The sequence below is a fragment of the Dissoconium aciculare genome, assembly GCF_010015565.1.
Source record: "Dissoconium aciculare CBS 342.82 unplaced genomic scaffold K489scaffold_2, whole genome shotgun sequence".
NCBI classification, from domain to species: domain Eukaryota; kingdom Fungi; phylum Ascomycota; class Dothideomycetes; order Mycosphaerellales; family Dissoconiaceae; genus Dissoconium; species Dissoconium aciculare.
The window spans coordinates 1,151,907-1,169,153 of NW_022984952.1; the positions used below are offsets into that span (position 1 = coordinate 1,151,907).

General features: G+C 52.4%; 7 protein-coding genes across 7 annotated transcripts; 5 read left to right on the top strand and 2 right to left on the bottom strand.

The window, feature by feature from the left end:
• Positions 1-121: 121 nt before the first annotated feature.
• On the top strand, positions 122-3,565 carry K489DRAFT_386649 (uncharacterized protein; the record flags this gene model as incomplete). Its single annotated transcript, XM_033606243.1, has 3 exons — positions 122-127; positions 170-1,475; positions 1,572-3,565. The coding sequence occupies 3 exons, from the start codon at positions 122-124 to the stop codon at positions 3,563-3,565; spliced, it is 3,306 nt and encodes a 1,101-aa protein (XP_033463263.1).
• A 1,436-nt stretch (positions 3,566-5,001) lies between these two features.
• On the top strand, positions 5,002-5,889 carry K489DRAFT_312481 (putative methyltransferase; the record flags this gene model as incomplete). The annotated part of the gene is made up of 2 exons (XM_033600868.1): positions 5,002-5,123; positions 5,175-5,889. 2 exons carry the CDS (start codon positions 5,002-5,004, stop codon positions 5,887-5,889), a joined length of 837 nt encoding a protein of 278 aa, XP_033463264.1.
• Positions 5,890-6,209: 320 nt separating this feature from the next.
• On the bottom strand, positions 6,210-6,686 carry K489DRAFT_311773 (translational machinery component; the record flags this gene model as incomplete). The annotated part of the gene is made up of 2 exons (XM_033600807.1): positions 6,210-6,515; positions 6,582-6,686. The coding sequence occupies 2 exons, from the start codon at positions 6,684-6,686 to the stop codon at positions 6,210-6,212; spliced, it is 411 nt and encodes a 136-aa protein (XP_033463265.1).
• A 762-nt stretch (positions 6,687-7,448) lies between these two features.
• On the top strand, positions 7,449-8,906 carry K489DRAFT_407002 (TIM44 subunit of mitochondria import inner membrane translocase; the record flags this gene model as incomplete). The annotated part of the gene is made up of 1 exon (XM_033607319.1): positions 7,449-8,906. One exon carries the CDS (start codon positions 7,449-7,451, stop codon positions 8,904-8,906), a length of 1,458 nt encoding a protein of 485 aa, XP_033463266.1.
• Positions 8,907-9,851: 945 nt separating this feature from the next.
• On the top strand, positions 9,852-12,617 carry K489DRAFT_367469 (ARM repeat-containing protein; the record flags this gene model as incomplete). The annotated part of the gene is made up of 1 exon (XM_033602862.1): positions 9,852-12,617. One exon carries the CDS (start codon positions 9,852-9,854, stop codon positions 12,615-12,617), a length of 2,766 nt encoding a protein of 921 aa, XP_033463267.1.
• Positions 12,618-13,714: 1,097 nt separating this feature from the next.
• On the top strand, positions 13,715-14,842 carry K489DRAFT_407004 (S-adenosyl-L-methionine-dependent methyltransferase; the record flags this gene model as incomplete). Its single annotated transcript, XM_033607320.1, has 1 exon — positions 13,715-14,842. The coding sequence occupies one exon, from the start codon at positions 13,715-13,717 to the stop codon at positions 14,840-14,842; it is 1,128 nt and encodes a 375-aa protein (XP_033463268.1).
• A 149-nt stretch (positions 14,843-14,991) lies between these two features.
• On the bottom strand, positions 14,992-16,184 carry K489DRAFT_110169 (uncharacterized protein). The gene is made up of 4 exons (XM_033598887.1): positions 15,809-16,184; positions 15,629-15,680; positions 15,375-15,558; positions 14,992-15,299 (listed from the first exon to the last, which is right to left on the bottom strand). The coding sequence occupies exons 1-4, from the start codon at positions 15,963-15,965 to the stop codon at positions 15,141-15,143; spliced, it is 552 nt and encodes a 183-aa protein (XP_033463269.1). The 5' UTR covers positions 15,966-16,184; the 3' UTR covers positions 14,992-15,140.
• Positions 16,185-17,247: the final 1,063 nt, after the last annotated feature.

Sequence of the window (17,247 nt, forward strand, 5' to 3'; positions counted from 1 at the left end):
AACAAACCTACTGGAAAGGCCTCCAGACACGCCCGACTGGGCAGCCCGATCCTGGGAAGCGTGACAGGCCGCGTTCAATTCATCGTCTTCGCAGTGTTCGGCACTGTGGTTAGAATTGGCCATGGCAGTTTCCACTGCATCGAGCCCGAGCGGCTTCTCATACGCACAGGCAGCTAAAGGTCGTGCCCAAAACGCAGCATCACAACCATCCAGCAAGACCAACTCAGGCCTGTCCACACCTGCGAATGGTGGACTACCAGACGCGAGCACCACAGGCAATTGGGCCGATGAAGCAGAGAGCGTTGCTGATCAAAAGATGGAGAAGGAGAGAGATCTACCACAAGAACAACCGCCCACGCTCTTGAAGGACAGCGCGGTAGAGCGTATCAAATCCCAAGAGTCGAATAGCAATGTCGCTTCTGGTGCATCGTCCCTGGATCTTGTCTCGTCAAGCCTCACGGACAAGACGGATGACTCATCTGCTGTCACCAGCGTACCTTCGGATGCTACCTCTGCCTCAACCTGGGAAACGAAATCCCAGGCGTCAGAAGGTGCATGGATAGCAGACCGGGAAAAGCGTCAACAGAGCTCAAGTCGAAGCACCGACAGCTCAGGCAAGGCCAGTACCGTGAAGGACGGCAAAGCCCAGCAAAAGGACGGGAAGGACGCTGCCCCCGCCCGGAGTGTGCAACAGCCACCTCCAGTTCTACATGATGCTCCAGCTCCTGCTGTTAACCCTTGGGCCAAACGCGCCGAAGACGCCAAAGCGAAGTCATTGGCCAAGCCTGCCACTACGGACACCACCACCAATGCACTATCGCGAGTGGATGCAGTGAAGCACGAAACGGCGAATGAAGGGGCTAGAAATTCGGCTCCACAGAATGAGCATAAGAGGTTGCATGAGGGCAAGCGGTCGAACGATTCGAGAAGCAGTGGCCGTCAAGGCTCCAGGCCAGGCTCCGAAAACTCACGAGCGGACGTAGCCAACGGTAGACCAGTGCAGCGAGAACACCAGAGCTTGCCCAATCTTACTGCAGTAGCTCCGCCGCCACCGAATAGCGATGAGAGCTCATGGCCCACTCCTGATATCGCGCAACATGACTCCCGCAAAGAGTCATCGGCGGAGAAAGATACGAACGAAATGGCCGATGGTGAAAGTGTCAACGGCGCAAAGCCTCGCGAACGCTCAAAGTGGACTGTCTTCCCTGTCACCCCAACAATCAAATGGGAGACTGAAGAAATGAATCGCCCACCGCGCGAACGTACGCGAGGTGGAGGAAGTGGCACGCGAGGCCGTGGTGGCTTTCGTGGAACCCCTAACGGATTTAAGGACGGTGGGCGCGGGACTGCACGATCTCAACATTTCTCTGGCGAGGTCGAGGAGAACTCGGCTGGTGATGCCGGTAGATTAACGGACGAGAACCGGGAGGGTGTGTCTCCACCGGTCCGATCAACACCACAGCTATCCAACCGCAGTCAGTCCTTGGACCGTCGAAATCCCCGCCATCGACCGTCGCCCCCCAAAGGAACGTCCGATCGCGTACACGATCGCGTCTCGGGTGGGCCTGAAGTACCACGCACCGGGTCGCCGAGATCGCAGGAACCCAACTCATCTCAAGCGTCCGCTGAGACAAAAGCGACTGGATCGGCAGCGCAAGTGACAGGATCACCTGATGACGTGCGTGAAGCTGGCCTTCATGGTGAAAATGCCAGCCGCAGGGTAGCTTCGGACAGTCGCCGCGAGTCACGAACATACGAAGGCCACAACAACAATAAGGAATGGACTGGAAGTACCCGAGGCTCGAAACGAGGCGGTCGCGGACGAGGCGGATCGCGCGAGTTCTCGAGCGGCCACCAAGCCGCTCCAGCTTATCCTCATGGGAACAGCGACTTTGCTGGCAACGGCAACTTTTCTATTCCCCCGTCACCCAGCATCTATCACAGCCCGAGAGGGGGTTTCGGATTCCCGCCCGCTAACCGTGGCGGATGGCGAGGCGGACCTCGGGCTCACTCCATTCCTGTCGAGAACAACACCTTTACAGGTCAGCGATACAATCCTTACCCACATCCTGGACAGGTTCCACCACCGTTGCAGAACGCCTTCTTTACCCCAGTGTATGAACCAGTCTACAACAGCGTGCCCATGAGTGCCGTCCCGTATGCCCAGGCCATGGACCACCAGTACTTGCTAGGGATGGTCAGCACCCAATTGGATTACTACTTCTCCCTCGACAATCTGCTCAAGGACACTTTCCTACGCAAGCACATGGATTCGCAGGGATTCGTGTTCTTCGATGTGATTGTCAACTTTCCTCGCGTCAAGAACCTTTCGCCTGATCGAGATCTGATCAAGGCTGCTTGTCTCAAGTCCGAAATAATTGAAATTCGGGTTGGTGAAGATGGCAAAGAGCGGTTGCGAAAGCGCGAAGGGTGGCAACAATTTGTGCTTCCCATGGATCAACGAGAGAGCACTTCCCGAAACGATGGTCCCCAGGTGCTTCAGCGCCCCGAGGCTCCCCAGCTCCAGCCTTTCTGGCAAGCGAATCCATCTATACAGTATCGTGGACCTGCATCCGCCGGGCCAGTCCAGCGCGCGTCATTTGACATCCCGCCCTATGCGATGAACGGCATGGTTCCGCCGTTCTCTCCCTACCCTCACGACCCTCAAGACTCAGCTGTGTTTGGCGAAGGCACTGAGGAGTTGTTGCGTGGCAGGACCATGAAGCCATCCGCCAAAGATTTCCACGGATTCCCAGGCCAGCAACCATTTGCAGATGCAAGGCAAAGCGAGCCAGATACATTTCTCGACCAGAACGTCAATGAACTGAACGTGATCTACAAACCGAATCCAAATCCTGGTCGTGCTCCATTCCACTCCTCATCTTCGCGAACTTTCTCCAATGGGTCTATCGACACGCGCAACATCGCGTCCGAGATCGAGAAGCTGTCAGAACACCCTGAACCTGCAACGACGAACGGAAATACGGCGGTGAACGGAGATGCTGAGCACCAAGATGCTAGCGCCGCGTCCAACGCGATCGAGCCCGAAGTGGTGGATAAGAATGCTGAAGTCATCTTCCTGTGGCTTAAAGATCAGGTGATCCAGCAGGAGGACATCCCGAAGGGCACGCATGTGCAACCCTACATTGCACTTCGCTCAGAAGCTCTTGCTCAACGCGAAAGAGGCGCTCCGGGCACCTGCCCGCACGATCTCGACATCCTCTACAAGTTCTGGTCTCACTTCCTGATTCGCAATTTCAATGCCCGAATGTATGCCGAGTTCAAGTTTCTTGCAATCGACGATGCGCGTGTCCGCGACAATACTATCGGGCTGACACAGCTCGTCAACTTCTACGTCAACGCCCTCAAGAGCAACACCCATATTGTCCGCGATCTTGTCGTTGCCGACTACATTGACTTGGTTAAGGATCAACCGCCGAATTTCCAGAATTATGCATTCAAGCAACTGCGTCAGGCATGGCGTGATGGTGCTACAAATCTCAAGAACCGTAAGAAACTGACGCAATACGTTGACGAGCCCTTACGGGCACAGCTTGAGTCCTGAACACGTTGCATGAAATCAGCGACATCGGCACACCACGTCCGATGTCCATAGCCATATCAACTTCATCACGACAACCAAGTTCCTTGGCTGTCACATTGCTCCATCATGAATATCGAATAACCATCTTGGTTGTGTCTTCGACATCAGCAAACGGTATCCGGCGAAGTTGCCGAGAGTCCGTACTCGCCGATTTCCATCAGCCTGGGCATTCGTCCTCGGCATTCGTCACTATGGGGCTTCGCTCAGGAGACAAGCATCAAAGCTAATCTTGCTGCCGATCAGCTTGGTCGAGTCAGTATCGGAGTGTCGCTGTTTGCCCGGGCCATTTCTTTCACTTCGGCTGTTCATCTGGCAAAAGCATTCGTCTCTGCTACTATCTTTTCAGCGTCTTCATTATTCTGGTGCCGGGCCTTGGCATGAAGGACGGGATATCGCCTCACCGATGGTCTGGACATGCGTACCATTTTAAGCGCTCACCAAATTTCGGGGGTTCTTTATTGGTTCTGGGAAAAGGGGTGGTTTTGATTCTGAGGGCGGACCGGTTTTGTTTTTGAAACATCCTGACGGAATGTCACTATCCGGCATCTTGCTTCTGCCTTCTACGCAATCACATTTTTCAAGCTTCTTCTGCTCGCAGCGCCTTTCTCGCCTGAATGGGCCGAACACTCCTTGGCGGTCGATAGTCTTAGACTGCATTTGCGTCAGCAACGCTGTTCGGTACAATCGCAACTCATCGATCTGGCCAGATCCAGTTCTGCTCTTAAGTTTTCACCTTGATTTACAAGGACTAATACCGATCCTGTGCGCCCTGCTCAGCGATTTCTTCGATTCGGCACGAGTGCTTGAGTATCAACAATTCGTGTGTGTCGCACCTGCTTGTCAGAGTCGTTGACTTCCATGTTCAGTGCATTCTCAGCTTTGCTTCGGCCTGTTTTGTTTTCACGGAATCTTGGGGGAAAGAGCCACGTCCAAGTTCATGTTCAATATTTGGTCGTTACAGCTTCAAGTGATGATAATCATTTGTGGCTCGATTTTCAAGTTGGCCTTGTTCGGTCAACGTTTGGTGATGAGAGAGGCGCTCTCCCGCTTGAGTCGTTTATCCAAATGGATGGCTCCACCCTCGACGCTTGATTTAGCCGTCACTAGCACCGAAGAAGTGTCCGTATTCAAAATTGGTATCGCTCGCACCCAAATCCATTGATGTGCGGCTTAGAATCGAAAGTGTCTCAACGACGTGAATGCTGCCTCAGGCATTAATAAATCTGTGTAGACTACCAAGGTAGTTATGAAAGTGTCCAAGTGAACTCTGGGTGTAATATTGGTGTAACTGTCAACATATTGACTCAACTCGAAACGCAAAAGGCGAGAATTTCAAAAACAACAACATTGATTACTGTTCTAATAATCTGGGAATATTACGCTACCTCTTGTATACAATGGCAGGTCCTGCCAGAAAGAAGCAACGACGAGAAGAAAAACAAGAAGGCGAACTGCCCCAAAAGAAGTATTATCGGCAACGAGCCCATGCAAATCCGTTCTCCGATCATGACCTGAAATAGTATGTCGATGCAGCCAATCTGCCCAGTCTCATAAAGCTCACATGGTAAAGTCCAGTAAGTCCGGCCGATATGGACTGGACTCAGCACTATCCGGCATTCGCTGAAGCCCACGATGATGATACTGGCGTGTCAAGGAAGATATCCAAACAAGTGTCAGTCGCAGATATCGGCTGCGGATTTGGAGGTTTACTCTTCGCCTTGTCCCCAAAATTACCCGACTCTTTGATTCTGGGCCTAGAGATCCGAACATCCGTCACAGAGTTCGTGCAGGAGAAAGTCAAGGCATTGAGAAAGCAGCACGAAGGCATAGAGGCTGGCGATGCGGCTGTGCCATCGATAGCATCTCGCGCCGCACCCTTCCAGAATGTCTCCTGCCTGAGGGCGAACACCATGAAGTTCCTTCCAAACCTTTTCCTCAAAGCCCAGCTCTCCTCCATCTTCCTCTGTTTCCCCGATCCGCACTTCAAAACCCGCAAACACAAACAACGCATCGTCAGTACCTCGCTCGCGTCAGAGTATGCCTTCGTCATGCGGCCCGGCGGCAAAATCTACACTATCACGGATGTGGAAGACCTACATTTGTGGATGGTCGAGCACTTGGCGGCGCACCCGAGCTTCGACCGGGTCTCTGACGAGGAAGTCGAGGGCGATGTGTGTGTTGCGGTCATGAGGACGGAGACGGAGGAAGGGAAGAAGGTCGAGCGAAACGGCGGGACGAAACATGTTGCAGTTTTCAGAAGACTACCGGATCCAGAATGGGTCTGAAGAAGCCTGCTTGGAGCGAGCGATTGTATGATCTCGACTAGGCTCAATCACTGCGGATATATCGTGTCAGAGTGTTCCCCTTCGTCGCGGGCCGTTGCGGGCGATCATCAATCTCAATGGTCTTGGTTTGACATCGCTTGGAACGCAGCTCGTGAACAACCGTGAGTCGAACAATATGCAATGTTTGTCAAGTACCAAGCAAGTGATTACAGGGCCCATAAGAACTAAAAATCATCCATGGTGCATATAAGTACACAGAAAAATACAGCCCGCGAAGGTTCATGGCTTCGGCTCCACCGGCAGAAGATATAACAACGCGACTATCCAAGTCGTCTCGGTTTTTTACCTCTCGTGCCACCCTGCTTCAATCTTGTTGTATCCACAACTGTCTTGATGAAATTGCGCAAAAACCGTCCTTCCGAGCCCAGGATAGCCTTGGACACGGCATCTCGACCAGAGCCATATCCTCTGAGCAGGACCGTGATCTCCTCAACGTCCGCAAGCATGCCCTTCTCTTGGATGTATTTGAAAGCGTAGGCAGCCAGTTGATAAGCAGCATCATATGATCCTCGTCCGCCCTTTTTGAATCCAATGTTGCCTGTGCTCAATGTGAGCAAGGTTTTGCTCTGTCTGTTGATCTGAACCTGGCTGAGCGGATTGTGGGGATCAAGCGCTGCAGACTGTTTCGCTACTTCATTCGGCGTGTGCGTGAATGTGATATGCGTGTTGTGTCGATGTGAATATACATGCAAGCTGTGTGTGCCCTTGCTTGGCCTCAGTGTCGAGTCGGAGAGCATTCCGTGGTCGGGAGTCTCAGCGACTATGGCAGCGAAATCTGGTCGTTTTTCCTGCCCTTGACTCATACGTCTCTCGTTTCCCGTTCGACCGTAAATCCTGTCATCCCTAAGGACGGAAGTTGTTGCTATTGAGCGACGTGACTGTTGTATGGCGGTGGGCAGAGATCGGCGATACGACTGGAGGAGGACAGAGCCGACCGACTTGGATAGTGATGGGCCTGCCATCGCCTCATGCGAATACCTGTTTGGATGACGATTGGTCTCTTTGTAACATGTCACGAAATTGTGAGTTGGATGCGATGAGTTACATGCAATTGCGGCGGTCTCGGGAGTCTTGGCACTCTCGGCCGAGGGCGGTCCGATTCCATGACATTTCCTGGATGCCGGCATCACGAAATCTTCATTTCATCTCTCAGACAATCACTTTCACCGATTCGATCGCGTTCGATTGCTCCAATTTCCTTCTGGGGTGCGGCTCGTACAGGAATACAGATGATGCAGACCCGTACGCTGCAGACGCTGTCGCGGCGAACAGGAGGCAACTTCCCGCGAACGATTTCATCACATCAAATTTTCATCTCAAGCACCCTATCAAGACAAAAAAGAACACCACAAAGCCTACGCGACTACAGTGCAATATCCAGGAGGGGTCGACGAGATGTGGCATCACAATCATTACCGTCCTTGATCACACCACCCTACTTTACACCCATCTCATACAACCTGTCAGTCGCCTCGTCAAGACATGTCTCGTTCAAGGAGATGCGAGAAGAGCGTGCACGTCAAAGAGCCGGACAGGCGCAGCCAAAAGAAGAAGCAAAACCTTCCCGCAAATCTGAACCCGAACCCGAGCCTGTAAAAGCTGCGGCAGAGGAGTCAGTCGAAAGTGAGGCTGACAGAGTTTTTGCGCGCGCCAAAGCTGCACATGATGCAGAATGGGCACGGACTGAGGAGCAGGAGAAGAAGAAAGAAGAAGAAGACGAGGCCGCTGCTGCAGAGGGCGCGGAAGGCAAGCAGGGACAGAAAGAGAAGAAAAAGGATGCAGAAGCTCCACCGCCACCACACGGCAACAAGACCCCTTGGCAAGTTTTCACGGAGACCTTGTCAACTGAGTTCAAGGCCAGCAAGGAGTGGAACGAGAGCACAAAGGAATTGAGTGGGAGCATCCATGATTTCACTCAGAACCCGAACGTGCAGAAAGCTCGGAGTGCATATACGAAGGCAGCAGAAGCTGCAAGCACAACCACGGGCAAAGTAGTCATGGGCACGGCCGGCGCCATCGGTAAAGGTGCTGCTTGGACGTGGGAGACCCCTGTCGTACGTGGCATCCGTGCAGGAGCAACAGCTGTTGGCTCCGGAGTCGAGAAAGTCACGCGACCAGTTCGCGAAACCGAGGCATACAAGAACGTGAAGGAGGTTGTCGACGATGGATCTTCGCAGCGGTACGGCGGATGGACGGAGCGCGAGGAAAGAAAACAACGGCGTGCACTGCGCGATGCCAAGATGGGGTACAAGCCACATGAGGTCCATGACGAAGACCCAAACGCCGGCACGAACGTAACACTTCATAAAGACAGCGCATGGAAAGAGTCCTGGAAAAACTTCCGGGAAGAAAGCCCGATGATGCAGCGTCTCTTCTCTATGGGATCAACATATCGCGAGTCAGAAAATCCATTCATCAGCACGGCACGTGGCTTGAGCGATCGCATTGCTGGCTTCTTTGCTGAGAACGAGACTGCGAAAGTTATCAAGAAGTTCCGAGAGATGGATCCGTCTTTTAATATGGAGCCCTTCTTGCACGAGATGCGCGAGTACATCCTCCCAGAAGTCTTGGAAGCCTATGTCAAGGGCGATGTTGAGACGTTGAAATTGTGGCTTAGTGCCGCGCAATTTCAGGTCTATCATGCTCTGATGCAACAATACACCACTGCTGGCCTAAAGTCTGACGGGCAGATCGTCGATATCCGCAATGTGGACGTTCTAAGTGCTAGAATGCTCGAGCCTGGCGACATTCCTGTTTTTGTGCTCATGTGCCGGACACAGGAGATCCACGTTTACCGCAATGCCAAAAGCGGTGAACTGGCTGCCGGCATGGAGGATAAAGTGCAGCAAGTCACTTACGCGATCGGAGTGACCCGACTTCCAGAAGAGGTCTCAAATCCTGAGACCAGAGGCTGGAGGTTGATTGAGCTCCAAAAATCTGCGAGAGACTACATGTGAGAAACCGCTGGGGGCTTTTGAGGATCAATGGCCGACTTCTCGGCCATACAGATGAGAGACTCGGGCTTCTTGGTGGACTGCGCTTCTGCCGAAGCGGGGATCAAGTCTCCGAAAGCACTCGAGATTCTCCAGACATTGTACAAAATTTATTCAGCGCATGGCTCTTCGGTCTCTTTGCGGCCTGGGAGGGACGGCGGCGACCAATGAGCAATCGTGGGTTTGCCTGTCATTATGTGTACCGGCAAAAGACCTGACGGAAATCGTCGAAAATGTGGGATCATGTATCATTACTTGTGGGAACATCATCAAGCAGTGGCGTTGAGACCTTGGAGTTCCACTTGCAGAGCAGCCCTGTCGGTCTGATCTCTGATTGTACAACAATACCTTCCTCCTTGACTCCGCTCTTCTTATCTTCACCACGATGTTTTCATAATCAATCTTATCGGTTTACCATTTTGACGTGAGTGACTTCGCTTGGACGGAATATCAATTAATATCGGTGGCTGAAGCCCCCCATCGTAACAAGGTCTTATTGGCTCAACTTCCAGGCCAAGCAAATTGTCCAGCACGCTGCTACGGAGGTGGTACAGGTCAACCGACTACAGCTCGGAGAGCCAAAATGGTGTCTCGGGATTAGTCATTCAGAGTAGACACTTGGGCACTATTTACTCAGGCAGGGTCAGGTGCATTCGTCACAAAGTCATTCAGTAGTGGCAGTGCGGTCGCCCAGCGTCGCGAATTATTACTCCGACCTGGAATATTGGAAGCACTTTGTCGAGCGCGAACGGCACCAGTCAGTCGTTGTGGCACTAAGAGTTCGAGCAGCCCTTGGAATGAGCTGAAATTATACCGGGGAACGTAAAAAACAGCAATTGCCCTTGATCGGAGCATTGTGGCCTCGCGAGTCTATCCCTGCCACCAAAGCCGTTCTACGCAAGTCCCACAATGTTCTCTTCGGCGCTGAAGTCCTTCACCTCGAACATCTCCAGTAACTACACTCTATCTGCGCAGCCCACTAGCACCTCTGGGCCATGGAAAGTCTTCGACGCGAAGCGCAAACAGAGCGGCAAGGCCGCTTCAGTCTTTGTACTAGACAAAAAGAGTCTGGAGCCGCCTGGAGGAGGACTAGGAGGTCGTAGCAATGCCAGCTCCACCAAGCGTCTCCATGAGGAGGTTCTCGAAAGACTCAAGAAGGAAGCTAGTAGCCTGGCGCGCTTGCGACACCCCTCAATATTAGAACTGGTTGAGCCGGTCGAAGAAACCAGGAGTGGAGGGCTGATGTTCGCAACAGAACCAGTGGTCTCAAGTCTCGCAAGTTTACTACAGGAGAAAGATGAGCAAGAGAGATCCGGTGGCGCTGGTAGCCGCAGGACTCGTCGTGTTGTCGATGAGTCCGAAGGTGGACGGAAGACAAGGGAGTTCGAGATCGATGAACTAGAGATACAGAAAGGTCTTCTGCAACTTGCGAAGGGACTGGAATTTTTGCACGAGAGCGCTGGCCTGGTTCACGCCAATCTCACACCCGAGGCCATAATTGTCAATACGAAAGGTGATTGGAAAATTGCAGGACTTTCATATTGCGGACCGCATCAAAGCAGCACCACTGCCACTTCCCTGCCTCCGATAAATCTGCACGAAGTGCTCAATCATGATCCTCGCCTTCCTCGAATGGTACAGCTGGATCTCGATTTCACGAGCCCCGACTTTGTTCTGGATAACAGTCTTGTCCCTTCTTCGGACATGTTCAGTCTGGGTCTTCTCATAGTCGCGCTATACAACAGCCCACATACGTCTCCGTTGAGTGTCGGAGGATCACTGTCTGCATACAAGCGCGCTTTTTCCAGTTCTTCCAGCATACCGACACAAAGCAATAATTTCATGGTGCCGTCGTCGCACCCCCTCCCTCACAAATTGGCCTCAGAACTGTTGCCGCGACTTATCACCCGAAGGCCTGCACAGCGTCTGTCAGCGCGCGAGTTCCAAGAAGCCAGCTATTTCGATAATATCTTGGTGTCAACAATCCGTTTTCTCGAGGCGCTGCCGGCCAAGACCGCGAGTGAGAAGGTTCAATTTCTTCGAGGTCTTCCTAAGATTATGTCGCAGTTTCCGAGAAATGTGCTTGAGAAAAAGGTCCTGCCAGCCCTGCTCGAAGAAATGAAGGATAAGGATTTAATTGCGCCAATAATGACCAACATGTTTGCGATGATCAAAGCAATGCCATCAGGCAAGCGATCATTCACTGAGAAGGTCGTGCCAAAACTACGGGAAATATTCATAACTAATCGATCCGCTGAGCGAGATACGGCTACTGAAGCAGGGCTCATGATCTTACTGGAAAACATGCAAACCGTGGCAGAGAATTGCTCGGGCAAAGAATTTCGAGATGATATCCTGCCTATTTTGCACCTATCGCTTGAGTCGCCCACTCATGGCCTTGTCGATGCTGCGCTTGGAACCCTACCGCACGTACTACCCGTGCTTGATTTCACAACCATCAAGAATGAGTTGTTTCCTGTGATCGCGACTGTCTTTGCGAAAACGAGTAGCCTTAACATCAAGATTCGAGGTTTGCAAGCCTTCTATACGTTGATTGGAGGTACAAACTCAAGCGATGAACCGGATGACGATGATCTGAATGGCATATCGATGTCGAACCGGAAACCCGCTTCCACGTCAAGCAGCGCCATCCTGGACAAGTACACGGTGCAGGAGAAAGTCGTCCCACTTCTCAAAGGTATCAAGACGAAAGAGCCCGGCGTTATGATGGCCGCACTGAAAGTATTCGGACAAGTTGCGCGGGTCGCCGACTCCGAATTCCTCGCGATCGATGTTCTGCCCATCGTCTGGTCCATGAGTTTGGGGCCGTTGCTCAACCTTCAGCAATTCCAAGCTTTTATGACATTGGTCAAGAATATTGGCGAGAAAGTGGAAAAGGAGCAGACGCGAAAACTCCAAGAGACGTCAGGCAACAGTGCCGCTGGTCGATCGACTGCGCGGCCGAATGCTCCGGGACGATCACAGAGCACAGGACTTGATGGGTTGACCATCGGCGGAGACACTGATTTTGAGACATTAGTGTCAGGAAGAAAACCTAGTGGCGGAGGTGATCTTATGAATGAATGGGGCGTTTCTGCTGCTAGACCGATCGCTACACAAAGCACATCATTCACGCAAGCTAGCAATGCGACTCCGACGTTCTCGTGGCAGACACCGGCACCAAAGCCGTCGACTCCTCAACCACCCACAGTGTCCACGATCAGAGCACAGGCACCTATAAATCGCACCGTGACACCCGATCTCGCGTCTTTCACGAGCCTCACTCCGAGCAGCGTCTTTTCTCAGCCATTGCAGCCTAGTCGACCAGCTGCCTCCACCACGATGACACCGGCCGCAAGCGCGCCATCGAATGGAACCAACATCGATTGGTCTTCGGCTGCGAATAGTTCTGCCGCTTGGGCGAGTCCAAAGCCTGCTCCGACAACCACATTCAACAGCAACTACCCCGCGGCACCTCTCCAGCAGTCGACTTCATTTGGCCTGCCGCCTCCACCTACAGGATCGCAGACATACATGCAGCCACAGCAGAATGGGCTGTCGAGTTTTCCGCAGCCGATGGCGAGCCGCCCGCAGCCGGCCCAACAGTTTCAGCAGAACGGTAGCTCCGGACACACGCAGAAGACCGGCCTTGATAAGTATGAAAGCCTGATATGATCTGATATCAATGTGTAGCGTCTTGGCTCGGCGTCGGACAAAAAGCAAATGGATTGTACTAGCAGCCGCAGAAGGAGTCTGATGACCATACGAACCCACAGTAGCATGTCCAAGCTGATCGTAAAAGCAATTGAACTTCATGATGCGACGCAACAGCTCTTCCGCCGATTGTGATTCATCACACTCCAATGCACTCGGTGCCAAGTTGAGCCGATGAGCCTCTCAATGATCTCGACGCCATAAGCGATTGTCGATTCAGGACGCAGTTATCCGATCAGCACATGGCTTAGATCTATGTCCATCTTTCTATGAAATTTCGAGCTTGTTGCTAATCTGCATCAACCTTTCAGTTCTGTCAGAGAATCTGTCACAGGACTCATCGCGTGTACCTGGAAACTTTGGAAGTCAGGCAAACAGCGCCGTTGTTCCGCCATATAGCGGCCTCGAGGACTCGAAAATCCGTCGTGCACCGTCTCCAGGATTGGGAACGAAGTTTGCATAACTTCAATACCTCAAATTGGCACTCAGCAGGGAGACTAAAGGAGCCGAGGATTTCTCGACTGGAGTAAATGGCTTTCACCTTATCAGTATCGTGTTCTGTGTTACACAAGACCGATAAATCCGCGACGGCTTTGCAATTGGTACATTGTGGCGGCGTGTGTAACACAATCTGTGGTATGTTCGAGAGTTCTTGTGCGAGTGACCAGGGCGTTTCCCACTCAATGCACTGAAACGCTGTGCTTGGTAGGCACTGCGCTGTGACGACACATTCAGTTCTCTGTCCACGTCCCCCGTCACCTCCAGTGTTCTTCTCCAATTTCAGGCTTTCGTCCAAGTGAAGTTGCTCAAACACTCGCTTTGAAACTCTCTCGCTATCTACTCTCTTCTATTGCATGGTTCCTCACGGCCACAATATCTTCGCTCTGAATCCATCTCACGTGCGAGGAGCGCGCTCCGTCGCTATGATGGTCTCCGAACCATCGCCGTGCACATCATTGGCTCCATCGACGATAGCTCCAAGTTCTGCAAAGGCGGTTGCGGTCCATGAACCTCGCGGCTCCGTATTGAAACGCGTCCAGACAGCCTTTCGCAGCTTCATGGTTGTACGGTCCTTGACCAAAGAGCAGGTGGATTCCTTTATGAAATCCTACATCATATACGACCTAGACTGGGAGAATGAGCGGGAGATGATCAATGTGCTCGGGCCTGAGTATCAAAAGAAAGTGGGAGCATGCCTCTCTGACTACTATAGCGTTCTCAATCATCTCTGCGCCATCGGCGAGCTGGAAAAGATGTACATTCCGCCGATCATGGATCCTACACAAGGGATTAGTCAGAACCAAATCCTCTACGAGAAAAGCATTGCTGTCGAATTGCAGTTTCCACCCAATGCCCGCCTGCTCGATCTGGGCTGTGGGCGCGGACGCGTTGCAGCTCATATCGCAGGTAGCACTGGCGCCAAAGTGACCGGGATCAATATCGATGCCGATCAGCTCGCCAGCGCAAAGCTATACAACGAAGAGCAGAATTTATCGAATACCTTCGTCCGGCACGACTTCAACGAGCTCCCACTCCCATTAGCAGATAATCAATTTGACGGCTTCTACCAGATTCAAGCCTTCAGCCTCGCTCGTGATCCCACCTCGTTACTCCGCGAGATCAACCGCGTGCTGAAACCGGGCGCCCGCCTCTCGATGCTCGACTGGGTCCGCCTGCCAGCCTTTGATACCACCAATGAGCACCACCAGCAGCTCATGCGCAACATCAAACCTCTCATCGGCGCCGTCGGTACCCCGACACCCGCCAGCATGCAGAAAGCCCTCGAGGCCGCCGGTTTCCGCATCGTTTCCATGGGCAATGCCAGCCAGGACGGACTACAAGCGCCGTTGATCGAGCGCGCCGAGGCGTACTTTGAGACGGCCAAATGGTTGCTCAACCGGTTGGTCGCGCTGCGTGTGCTCCCCAGGCATTTCAAAATCCTCTTCGAGCGGCTCACCAAGGACGGTCGATCATTCATCGAGGCCGATCGTGCTCGCTTGATCACGACGAGTTACCATTGGGTGGCCGAGAAGCCACGGCCGGGAGAACGCGGTGTAGTTCGTGCGATGAGGAACGAAGAGGGAAAGGAAGAAGAGCAACGTGGTTTGTCAGCGGCGTCGGCTACGACTTCGGCGGAATCGTCGTCTCCAAATTCGTCATCATCGCCGCCAGAGGATGATGTTTAAGAAACGCTGGTGACAATATTCTCGTTCTCGAGAAAGACGATGGGCATCAAATAATGGAACAGTAATGGATCATCAAGGACAATAAGAGCAAGTCGTGCAGTTGACAAAGGACAAATTCATTCAAGGCATGATGGATGATAGTACATGACGTTTCCGTATTTCTCCTCCATACTCCGTGATAGCGTACTTCCCGAATGATGGCCAAGGCTCGCAGTCTCTGAGGAATGCTCATCGCATGGCATCGGATCCGAGGTTCTCGTCTCGTGATAGTGACCATCATCAAGATTCCATGTACTCACTAAGCCTCCTCTTCGGTCGACTTGTTCTTCTTCTTCTTGCCTCCGCTGCTGGCCGGTGCCTCACCCGTAGCCTTCTGATGGACGATGAATTTGGTGTAGAACTCTTCCTTATCCCACTCGAACCCAGCGAGGTAAGGGTTTTCGAGCTCATCGGCAGCCTATCAATGTCGAATCGTTAGTGAATCCGCAAGAAGAAGGGTTGTGTCTGGAAAAGTAGGGGGGGGGGTGCGAACCTTTTTACGGAACTGCTTGTAGATGGCATCGCAAACATCCTTGATGGTGACGCCGTGGTTGTTCCGGGCAGTCACCTCAAGACCTAGCGGCCACCTGAGGTCGATCCGGCGGATTGGTGGGTGGCATACGAGCTTCTTGAGATATTCCTTTTCTTCAATGGTGCTGGGTGAGGTGTTGATCTTCCTGTTGAGAGTTCACGTCAGATGATATTGTCGGTGATCAGAGTGATCAGGAGCTATGAAGCTAGGCTTACCAATTCAGCTTCTGTGTCTCCGGTGCCAGCTTCAGGTCGACACCTTCCTTTTCTGGGCCATGTGTCAGCAACGAGGTGATTTCGGAATAGCAACATATGTAATCAATGATCATAAGCTACTCAAATTGAACCAAGGCTGTTGGATCAGGACTCAAAATACATTGGATAGAGGACACTTACCAAGATCGTAGATGCTGAAGACACCCTCTACAATGCTGCTGCTTCGGCGATGTTTGGGCTTCACGTCCTTTGGTGAGGCCGGAGTGGTGTCATCGACGGCTGAGTCGACTTTGGTCAAGACGTGGTGATCGTGAGATTCTTGTACTTCGGCGGACATGGTGTTTGTTGATGCTTTGTTTGGAAGTAGAAAGCTGATCGATCGTGGTGATTGTGACCGAGTCCGGGCGACGATGAAATAGAGAGTCACAGATGTTGTAATGGATCACGAGCAGAAGTGATGTGTTACCACTTGCTCGTTGATGATCGAGTCGATGAAGAAGAGTAGTGAGAAGGCTGTTAAGAATGAAGAGGATGGAGAGCAGAAGAGCTGAGTGGAATGCCAGGCTCTTAATAAAAGGATAGCTCGAGGTCAATCAGGTGACTGCTCATCCGGTGCGCCGTCATCGTCACCATCATCACCAATCACAAAAGCTCACATCCCAGGCTCCTTTACACCCAAAAGGCTTACTATGGCTGTGTACTCGCATTGGCCTTGAATCAACAGGATAGGGAGAGAGAGGGGGGCATGCACCAATGCGGTCGTCTACTGCTACAGTATGATGAGTACCCAACCGAAAGGTGATCCTGACTTACGCTGTCGAACCATCGCGCGTGACTGTTGTATTCGCAATCATCTGCGATGGCTTCGATCGGACAGCCAATGGAAAGCTTGTGGCCGGTGGGGTGGATGGATCGCTCTTGCCTTGTGCAGTAAAGGCCGCAGTTGCCAATACTCACGGCTGATGGTTTCATCGCCGTTCAGAATAGTACGGAAGGGATCCTGGAATGGTACGGATGATAGTCCAAGTCACCATGTACTTATTACTGTATGCAAGCTCCAATGGCGAGAAAGCCAGGGTCGGATAAGGTCACGCGATCAGCGGCCGTCGCAGCGGGGCGAGCTGCTCTTTGACTGACTCTCCAACTCGTCACTATCAACGTGCAGTTTGATGAGTAGTGACATGCGTATTGACAATCCACCACTGATCAATGATACCTCATCACCGCTGCTCGAGCTGCAGTCGCTCGTCGTTCTCTCCAGTATCGCAACTGCCGTATCTTCTACGTTCTGGCAGTCCGCGCAGCATACAAAAGAATGGCACCAGACGAGCTGTGATCATCGACTTCGGGGGTAATGCAGCACCAGCGCAGTGAGCAAGGTCCAGACGGTGGCCATGAACATGGTGTCCATGCAATACGAGCAGGACGAGACGTCAACAGAGCACCGTGGGCATCACAGCTCTCTTGCACCACATCCTATCTAGCTACAAAGCAGCGTTGATAAATGGAGTCAGGAAGCACGCGACGTCACCCGCAGCAGATAGCTTGACTGCAACAACAGCAAGGGCTACGAAAAGAGACAAGTTCCGTTCGTGCGGCAGGTACGTCAACGCTTTCCT